Here is a 10,051-nt window from a genome sequence, read left to right on the forward strand (position 1 = left end):
ATGTCAACGTGGGCGGGGGCAAGTGACGTCAGAGTGTCGCCGCTTTGGCGCGATGTTCGGACAAATTTGAAAACTTACTGGATTTAGACCGTTTAGAGACGGTGAATACTAACAGGCTACGCGTGTTTCTACAGAGGTCCAGAGTTTGGCTAACAGGAGTACATTTGTTACGGGTGAGCTTTATGTTTATAAACTATAAGAAGTTGGTAGTTTGTTGTTGAAGCCATTTCCGTTTTTCAATAATGTAACTGCGTACAAGATACTGAGCTAGCCCTGCTAATTAGCCCGCTAACTGCGTTAGCAGTAGCTGTTTTGCTTTGGTTAGCTAAACCCACAAAAATAAATGTTAGTCTTTGGTAAATAGAAGTAATTCTTCACATGGGCTGGAGTGTCTTAGAGAGTGTTATGCTGCACTTTAGCTCCTTAGGTAGGATCAAGAACGAGTTAAATTTTAAATGTGTTTAGTCGAATATTCGACTATCTCGCTTTGTAAAACAGTAGATATCAAGTAATATCAAATTCTTTCCCAACAGGAGCTAAGTTAGTTAAACATACAAATAAAGGCTGTCTTAATGATTCAGGGATGTCGTGGGACTTCTTTGTACCTGTGTGCGTGGGGGACCTTGTGAAGACTGGGGGGATCAACCAGTACGTCGTTCAGGATGTGGTCTCCGCAAAACAGCTCCCGTCCTGTCTCAACAGTAAGTTGTCAACATGTAGGCAGGTCACTGATAGTTTTTGGGGTTTTTTTGTTCTTTGGGGGGTTATTTTTTTAAACAAAATGTAGAACATCTGCACAGAAGGCATCACATTTTCTTCAAACACCTCCAAGTCATTACCATCCAAGAATTGTCCCGCGCTAAGAATCTTTTTACTAACTTGTGTGTAACACCAACCTGCCAGAGGGTCTGCAGATGGAAATTAGCTAAAATTAAAAAATAATTATAGTACTGGATTGCACCCAGCTTCTTATGTGTATATCACCATCCCCTAAAACAAACAGACCCTTCAGTGATGGGTCGAGCCACTACTTAAGTCTCAGACACAATTATATAAATCTTTCCCAAGATTCCTGCTCATGTACCACACCCCCAAGTAAGGTTAATTAAAATACCTATGTACTTGCATTTTTTGTTTTGATTTTTTTACCCAAAATGACAAAATGTTGTCACTCTTCGAATACTTGGGGATGATTGTGCTAGTTTATTTGTTTATTTTTTTTTAAATTCTGTTTCACACAGAATTCAAGGCAGCATTAAGGAGTCAGGGGCCTTTGTGTATACTAGAGCACTTCGACACTGGCTACAGTGTGCTGCAGTAAGTGTTTTCATGTATTGCCCACTTTTATTTATTGTGACTATTACTGTACAAAACAACTGTCTTTGTTTCTTTAGGCACTGTAAGGCGGTAGATCTGGCTGTTAAAGAAGATACTCTGGAATTACTAGTACAAGGTTGCTTTTTTTTAAAGAAATAATATTTTCTTGATGTTTAAATTGATAACTTTGATTTGTTGATGTGCTCACATAACCTGATATTTTATTTTTTTATTTTTTTTAAATAACCCTTGCCTTTCAGTGGTTAGTGGGCTGTCTGTTTCACTGCCGAGCATCCTTGTCTCCACCTCCCTGTCAGCTGCAGAGCGCAAGGAAAAACTTAACGCAGTTAAAATGAGCGTCTTCCTGCTTTGCAAACTCACAGAGAACCTGGAGAGTGATTCCTATAGGCAGAATATTGTCACAGCACCTGGGAAGGTATGCTCATTGCTTACTTAGCTAAAGGGTTCTTTGCATATGCCTGTTATCATAAATGTCCACTGATGAGCTTTAACTAGCTTTATGATTCAGTCAAACTAAGAGATTGAGTTTCTAGCCTGTTGTTATGTGGTTATTCTTGGTTATCTTATTCTTCCCAGTTAAATTTACCCTTCATTCTAATTTGTGTTGTACAGTTATTTCATTTTTAACCTTAATTTATATTTTATTCCTTCCTAGTTAAATTTACCCTTTTTAATTTTTCATATTTATTTCCTATCTTATTCATAGCCTTTCCTTTTTTGTTTTCTTTAGGTCACGAGCAGTTGTCCAAGCATTTCACTACATATCGTACTGTGTATGACTGTGTACGTGACAAATAAAATTTGAATTTGAATTTGAATTTGAATTTGGTTGTGTGGTAGAGTGTTATTGCACTGCTGTAAGGGCCCACCCAGAGTGAAATTGACACTTTCTATGCTGTGCCACTTAAAGAGAAATTGGGTAGTATAAGCAGGAGCTGTCAAACAATGTGTGGATGTTTGCCATTGTGTGCATAATGATCAGCTAGCAAGAGGCTATCAGTCTCTGTATAGTTGGTTTGTCTGGTGTGAATTGTTTTCTTTGGTAATCTGAGGACATGTATTGTGATTTACTTGATCTCAATACTATATTAAAGATTTTATAGTCCAACATCTATGAAGCTTAACTGCTCTTTTTATGTTGTACAGGGTGGTAAAAAAGGCAAAGCATGTGGAGAAGGACTTGTGCAGTGGGACTCAGAAAGAGAGCAGGTGCTACAGGCACTTGTGCAGCTCTTCCAATTGGACATCCGTTCACTGTGGAGCCTCTCCTTGGTGGAGGAAGAGTTCATCAGGTACTCTGCTGTCAGGAGAGCTCTGGCAGAGAATACAGTATCACGTTTTGCTGGTTTAATTCAGTTAGTTGGTGTCATTTACAACTTATCCATATCACTTCCGAGCATTCGGAACTCTGTAGCTTAATTGGAACTCTTATGACAAAGATGTGTGACTCTTCATTAATAATCTACAATATCTAATAAGGTTAGAAGAAATTTGGACTGTGGTAAATTGCCCAATGTAATGGTTTCGTTATGCACATTTCCTCACTTTCCACTTGTTTTATGGTTCTCAGTAAGGATATTCAGTAAATTGTTTGTCAGAAGACATTTATGTGGTAGTTTAACACTCACAACACTCCTAGCAGCACTTACCTCAGCTTTTAACATGCACTGTGTGTATCTGATGCTTCTGATGAATTCAAAACCTTGTCTACTACTCATTGTGGATTTTTGGTAACTTTTCATCCAGGTATTACCATAATCTAATATATAAAAAAACACACATTTATCTCTTCTTAGCTGTGTGACCTGCTGCTGCTACAAGCTCCTTGAGAACCCAACCATCAGCCATGTCAAGAGTAAACCCACCAGAGACTGTGTAATCCACCTCCTGGGGTTGCTGATTAAGAAATATAATCACCTCCTGGGTGAGTTGGTCAGACAAATGCAGTCCTATTACCGAGGAAACAAATTAATCCTGTCACTTTTGAGAATATTGTCTGTAAATGGTGGTGGTGGGGGCCACTATAAGGTGTTCAGCTTTTCGGGAGACATAGCTGACTTGTAAGGTTTTTTTTTATTTGTCCTCTAAACTGTCACAGGTGCTGGTGTAAAAGTGATCCAGATGCTTCAACATTTTGAGCAGTTGTCATCAGTGTTTGCCCAGGCTGTGTCTGTGTGGAGCACAGAGTACGGAGTCAGAGCTATCATAGGAGAAGTCATACGGTCTGTACAATTTTTGTGTGTATACAGTATCCAGTATGCAGCTTGATTTCGTGAATCTGTTTGTGAAGTCTTATTTTGTGTTACAAATTCCTGTCTTTGTTTGTTTTTGTTTTTTTGTTGTTGTTTTTTTTTTTATCTCAGGGAGATTGGTCAGAAGTCAAGTGAGGAGTTGGCCAGAGAGGGGTCGGGAGTCAAAGCCTTTGCCTCCTTCCTCTCAGAAGTCAGTGCTTTGGTGCCTGAATTGATGATTCCCAACATCAGTGTTCTCATCACACACCTGGAAGGAGAGGTATGAGCACCGAACAGTGAGTAATTGATTGCAGCTCATGAATAAGAAAATTATTGTCCTTACATAAGTAGAGGCTGCCTGCCATATTGATTGGGTATAAACAATTGCTAATTAGAGGTCTATGTGATCATGTAAAACAGCACCAATTAATATTAATGACTCATCACAGTGACAGCCTTGATGTGTGAGCAACAGGGTTGCTCATTAAAGGAACTGTCCCTGTGTGAGCCCACAAGGAGTGGGCAGTTTTAAATCATCACAAACCTCTGTTCCTTGTGCTTCTTAAGTGCTTTTTTTTTAATGTCCTGTGTTGAGTTTTATGTAGTTTTGTTGGTCTAGGACAGACTGGGAAAGGATCCATTACACTTTGGTCAAGTTTGTTGCTTTTAAATGTGTTATAGAAATAAAAGTGACGTTGACATCTACAATTCTTTTACAGTTGTCAAGATCCTGTCTTAGAAGTGGGTTGTCATTGGTTTTTGAAGTAATGCAAACACAAGATTAAAAAGGAATATAACAGTGTGGGATGAGCAAGCAGCATTCACTTTATTATTCTCTGCTATAGCCAGGAGACACTGTTTCTTGTATTTGGCTGGGTAACACACCACTGGGCACAATACATTTTTTTAAGACAAGACAAGGAAGGGTCTTTACAGCTCTAGTAAAATTTTATATAGTGCTTACATTACTCAGAGTAACAGGTAATGATTGGCTCAGATATTTACACTATTTTTCTCTGTTGCAATGGTCACTGTGTCAGATTCGGCAATTACAAAGTCATGAATCTTGCCTTTTTGTGACTGAGAGCCATGACAGACTGCACATTAATTCTCTTTCAGTCATGCTTCGTGTCTTTCACAGTGTACAAGATATTGTTGGAAGGTTGCTTGCTAGGGATTTACAGGAAAAGAATCTAAATAGACCTCTGCATGATACTGGCTGTCTTCTGTCACTTCATACCTAGATACATTGGCAATGTCAGTCCTTTGTTTTTGTCATGATTTGTACCCAGCTGTGCAGTTGAAAGAAACCCACAAGGCATCGCAGGTGTAATGTCAGTTTTCATCCATTATAGTGCATTATGTGAGAGCACAGAGCATGTGTTACACCCATTTTGACCCTTGAAGACTCCCTTTTTCATTCACATTTGGTCATAATCATGTCTTTATCATATAGTCTAAATCTGCCATTGCATACTTCACGTCTGTTTTTACTGTTTCCAACTTTTCAGCAAAATACTGTTTCTCAGTTATTTCTAAGCTATCTAATGATTGTGTCCTAAAACTGCAAATTCAAGGGCATTTTTTATTTCAATCAAAGTACATTATCGTTAAAAGCAGAACAGAGTATTCTGCCCTGTGATGAGACCAAGGCGAATACGAGCTTACTGAATGAGAGCTGGGTTTCTCTTGCCTTGACTGGCAGGTAATCTTGGCAGTGCAGAGGAGGATTCCTGCTCTGCTGTAAGGGCCTGCCTACAGTGACTTGGCTCGACCCAAATTATTCCTCTGCAGTCACAGTGGAGTAATTTCTGGGTTGTCGCTGACAGCGTGTGTGTGTGTGTGTGTGTGTGTGTGTGTGTGTTAAAAAAGGCAAGAAGTTCACCCAGCTTTCTTTACTGTTCAGTGAGCCATGAGTTTTGTCTTTGGTAATCTGAGGGCAGAGTTCTTAGTGAGGTTTTTCTGTTTTTGTAGGATTTAACAGATTGTTTCACTGAAATTCTTAATTTCCAACCTTTTTCATTTCTTTTTCCCAGAGTCACACAATGCGTGTTGCTGTCTGTGAGGTGCTGGGAGAGATCCTTGTGAGGGTCCTGTGCGGTGATGGGCTAGATGAGTCCGGTAGAGCTGACCGTGACCGTTTCTTTGACACACTGCAGGAGCATCTGCATGACTCGCACTCTCATGTCAGAACACGTGTACTGCAGGTCTACACACGCATCGTCAATAGCAAAGTAGGTTTGCTCATCAGCTATTGTGTTTGTAAAAGAATGCTGTTGCTCCTGGTAACATAAGTCATCTGTGTTTAGGCGCTGCCCCTGTGTCGGTATAGCGAGGTGATGGAGCTTGCTGTTGGACGGCTGATGGACAAATCTATAAATGTGGTTAAGAGTTCCATCCAACTGCTGGCTGCCTTCATAGCACACAATCCTTATAGCTGCAAGGTAAATAACTATGCGTCAAACTCTAAATAGCAGGTGTTCTTCAGGTTTCCTGATATAATAGAATATTTATCTTGTCTTTCAGCTGAGCAGCGCAGATCTGAAGAAACCACTGGAGAAGGAGACTTCTAAACTCAGAGAATTGAAAGAGAAACTGGAGGGGACAGCACCTGGTAAACAAAACCTGAGTGATTATTCATAAGTATTGCTATGAATCTCCCCTGATGTTTTATTTTATTATTTAAGACTAATTCACATTTTGCCCTGTGATGAGACCAAGGCGAATATGAGCTTGCTGAATGAGAGCTGGGTTCCTCTTGCCTTGACTGGCAGGTAATCTTGGCAGTGCAGAGGAGGATTCCTGCTCTGCTGTAAGGGCCTGCCTACAGTGACTTGGCTCGACTCGAATTATTCCCTTAAAGTTATAGCGGAGTAACCACGAGGATGAAGCTCACAGTGTGTGTTTGTGTGTAAGGGGCAAGAAGTTCACCCAGCTCTCACTGCTGTTCAGTCAGCCATGAGCTGTTTCTTTGGTAATCTGAGGGCCAAGTTCAGAAATTCGCTTAAATTCAGCATGCCATGTATGTCATCACAAGCAAACAGAAAACAAACCATTGTTTCAGAATTTAAACATCTGTTAAGTGTGAGATCCAGTTATTAAACAAAATGTTTTTTTTTAAAGATGTCTTTCATCTGATGTAACCATATTCATGCTGAAAACAGAAATACGTTTTGTAATTGGTTTGATGAATAGCAATACAGCATAAATGATGAACTATAATACCGTATTTATTTTTAGATAAGTTGTTTGTTTGTTTTAAACTTTTGAAGAAATCTGTTCTTGTTTGTTTAATCTGTTTTTCACAATGGGGAAAAATATTAACTAGTTTACTACATTGCCAGAAATCAGAACATTTAAATTTTTTATTAGCTTTAGAAGAATGACAAGTTTAAATATGAGGACTCTGGAGCCCACCATTCCTTACTAAATTCTTGGCCTAAACAACAATCATCTTACCATTTTGTCCTGCTGCTAAATTATTCTGTTTTTAATCTCTGTTGGCACATTGTTGTACTTTTACTTTTTTCATTTTCTTTTTTTCTCTCTTTCTCTTTGTAGGTCTAAGCTGAGTCATCACCATTGAATTTATTTTATTTTTTTCTCTTTCCCTCCCGGCAGTGGCAGTGATTAAAGCATCTGAGCTGTGGGCTGCTATGGTGCCTGAGCTCCTCGTCACTGTCAGGAAAGAACTGGAGCCCACAAGCGAAGAAGAGAAGGAGCAGCAGGAGGACGAGGAAGGCGGGGAGGTGGAGGAGGAAAAGGAGGCAGAAGACGACAGAGCAACCGCGGTGAAGATAGCTCAGTACCTCCGTGTCAACAAGTACAGGTGATGATAATCACCAGTGGAGGCCTGTGTAGTGTCACTAACTGGAGGATTTTTTTCCTCCCTTGCTGTCAGTAGCCTACAATTTTCATTTTTTATTTATTTTTTTTAATGGGGCTTTTCTTTTGTGTTGCATTCTACAGGGATGCTGTGCAGCTCAGTATAAGAGCTCACAGCTGCTTCCCAGAATCTGAGATGTTTACTTCTCTGTCCACTCTCACACCTGAGAATATGATGGACACACTGGCTCTGATTTTCAAAGGTAAAAGTTGTACTCAGTGTGTCTGAAAATTGCTCTTCCTGGTGACATTTAATAGAAGTTGTATTGAGAACATAAACATGTTTTTGTTTTGTCCCTGGGGGGTGTTTTTACAGCTGTCTCATTTGTAATGTGCACCATTCAGCCATGACATTAAAACCACTTAAGTGAATAACATCAGCTTTCTTTTTACAATGCAATATTTCGCTGGTTCCTAGCATACATTACTTTGGGAAATACTCCCACCTGTTCACACATCATTGGCTCAGAAACTGCGTAAAGAACATGAAAAAGAACCTAGCATGTACGCCATGACACCAAATGTCTTCATTTGCAGCATTCTTGTAACTCCATCTGCTGCAACTGGAAAAAAACCCAACATTTTTTATTATTATTATGTAATTAAAGGTGAGAGGGTTTGCTATTGGTGGCCCTGTGCCAGACAATACAATATGTGCCCAGACTTCACACGCCTCGTCTTGAACCCATCCAAATTATTATTATTATTTTTAAAAAGGACTTGGAAAGTGGTAGGCAGTTCGGTTTTATGTTTTAATTTGGAACGTTTTTTTTTTTTTTATCTCATACAGTTTCATAAACAGTTGAGCTGCAGTCAAACAACGTTTTAAACTTGGTTGATTGAACGCCCATTTGATCTTAAGTGTACAATACTTGACATTTTCCTCAGGCTCTGATGATGACACTTCCGAGCTCAACCAGAATTTGCCACCGACGCCACAGAAAGAACCAGAGAAAGAGGGTGAGGATGGTGAGCTGAAGAAGCAAGAGATGTTGGTGCAGTACCTGAAAGATACAGAAACCTTCGCTTTACAAGTAGAGAGAGCAATCTCTGTGATCAACACCATGCTGTACTGGAAAACAACTTCAGGTAGACGGCTGTATCCATTACACAGTAAACCAATGTAATCTTGTAGATTTCTGTAAAGTTTTTTAATCTAACAGAATCTTCAGCTGTTTTTTTCTTTTGTTTGTTTTTTGTTTCTTTTAGTGGTCCAGGAGGCTGTGCAGTTTTGTGTGACGGTGTGCGAGTTCAGTGTCGCTAACTCTATCAGTGGAGTGAGGAAAATGTTGCCTCTGGTTTGGTCAACTGATGCTGCAATTAAAGATGCAGTCATTCACGCTTACAGGCGTCTGTATCTGAACCCCCAGGGAGACACCATCAGGTTTGTAAGACCTCACACATATTTGAGTTATGAATAAGTTACCCATTCTTTCATGTCCTAAGTGTACTGGCATTATGACGTTAAAAATAACTAAGCTAACACAAAATAAATGCTGGACGCTTCTCTAAGATGGTTAAGAATAGAAAGTATTGCTTCTAGAAAGACTTCTTCTTCCCTCCTTGAATTCTCTTTTCTTTTTTATCCAGTTCATGGTTGTGGGACTTTTCTGTTTGCATATTTATTTTAATCAAAACAAAGTACTGTTGTCCCTCTGATTATGTCATTTTCTGTAATCTTTTCATTAACAATTACAGTAGCATTAGGCTATTGCTGGTTTAATGTCACTGACTAAAGCACGACTTGTATAGCATTTAATAAATATAAATAAATAAAATGACTTGTCTGGCTTATATTGTTTGGACCATTTTTTTTTAAATCAAATTTTATTACTTTTTTTAAGGCCTGGGCCAAAATTAATGGTAAATACAATATTGTGATTAAAGCAAAACCTTAAAAACAAGCATCTGTCTAATCCTTTTTTTTAGGACGAAAGCCCAGACTCTTGTTGATAGTCTCTCTGAGCTGATGGTGGATTCATCTCTGGGAACAATCCAGTGTCTTGAGGAAATTGTAAGTGACTCTGTTATTACTCTCATGGATATTTCTGTGTGTGATGCTCGGCTGTAAAAACGCATCCTCTAATCCTGAAACATTAGTGTCTCCATGTTGAGGTATTTACGAGTATATACAAGTTGTTGTTTTGTTTTTTTACTGTAACTATTCAATCATGTCTCTATAGGTACAGGAGTTCTTCAGCAGTGGCAGCAGTCTCCAGTCCACTGTAGTTCAGGTCTTGTGGGAGAGATTTACTGGTAAACGAGAAACTTCTAGCTTATACAAGCGAGCTGCAGTCTTACTGCTGGGCATGGCTGCAAGGTGAGAGTTCCACTGCTCTACTCTAAATGAGCCCAAAGTGACTAGAGTCCCTGTAGTCCAGCAGTTATGTATATATACCACATATATAGTTTTTGTTGTTAAGCCTATAAAGTGTAGTTATCACCTGTGGAATTGTGATCAGTCCTTTTTTTAACTTACTTTTTCATTCTGTCTATCTTATAATCTGACCTTTTTTTTTGTTTAAAGTACTCTGTGCAACAGAGTACATGGGATGTCACCCAAAATGGTTATTGTGAGGTGTACAATAATTACCCAT

At 39.2% G+C, this 10,051-nt stretch overlaps 1 protein-coding gene and 2 non-coding genes across 3 annotated transcripts in view; all 3 read left to right on the forward strand.

The window, feature by feature from the left end:
• Window positions 1–23: 23 nt before the first annotated feature.
• Window positions 24–10,051, forward strand: part of ncapd2 (non-SMC condensin I complex, subunit D2) — a 23,451-nt gene continuing 13,423 nt past the window's right edge. Inside the window, exons 1-18 of the mRNA XM_085423228.1 lie at window positions 24–173; window positions 582–701; window positions 1,242–1,317; window positions 1,395–1,453; window positions 1,578–1,753; window positions 2,485–2,630; window positions 3,135–3,262; window positions 3,437–3,560; window positions 3,702–3,849; window positions 5,606–5,803; window positions 5,879–6,013; window positions 6,096–6,183; window positions 7,191–7,398; window positions 7,539–7,657; window positions 8,343–8,543; window positions 8,664–8,838; window positions 9,384–9,468; window positions 9,638–9,774. Of these exons, the coding sequence (XP_085279354.1) occupies window positions 584–701; window positions 1,242–1,317; window positions 1,395–1,453; window positions 1,578–1,753; window positions 2,485–2,630; window positions 3,135–3,262; window positions 3,437–3,560; window positions 3,702–3,849; window positions 5,606–5,803; window positions 5,879–6,013; window positions 6,096–6,183; window positions 7,191–7,398; window positions 7,539–7,657; window positions 8,343–8,543; window positions 8,664–8,838; window positions 9,384–9,468; window positions 9,638–9,774 (2,321 nt within the window). The 5' untranslated portion in view covers window positions 24–173; window positions 582–583. The remainder of the gene's footprint in view (window positions 174–581; window positions 702–1,241; window positions 1,318–1,394; window positions 1,454–1,577; window positions 1,754–2,484; window positions 2,631–3,134; window positions 3,263–3,436; window positions 3,561–3,701; window positions 3,850–5,605; window positions 5,804–5,878; window positions 6,014–6,095; window positions 6,184–7,190; window positions 7,399–7,538; window positions 7,658–8,342; window positions 8,544–8,663; window positions 8,839–9,383; window positions 9,469–9,637; window positions 9,775–10,051) is intronic.
• On the forward strand, window positions 5,203–5,511 carry LOC146659268 (small nucleolar RNA U85). Its single transcript, XR_014913879.1, has one exon. It is a non-coding gene; the product is annotated as a small nucleolar RNA U85 (small nucleolar RNA).
• On the forward strand, window positions 6,272–6,557 carry LOC146659269 (small nucleolar RNA U85). The gene has a single exon (XR_014913878.1). It is a non-coding gene; the product is annotated as a small nucleolar RNA U85 (small nucleolar RNA).

The sequence above is a fragment of the Rhamphochromis longiceps genome, linkage group LG11 (assembly GCF_057381845.1).
Source record: "Rhamphochromis longiceps isolate RC_006_pf linkage group LG11, R_longiceps_female_GT1.1, whole genome shotgun sequence".
NCBI classification, from domain to species: Eukaryota; Metazoa; Chordata; class Actinopteri; order Cichliformes; family Cichlidae; genus Rhamphochromis; species Rhamphochromis longiceps.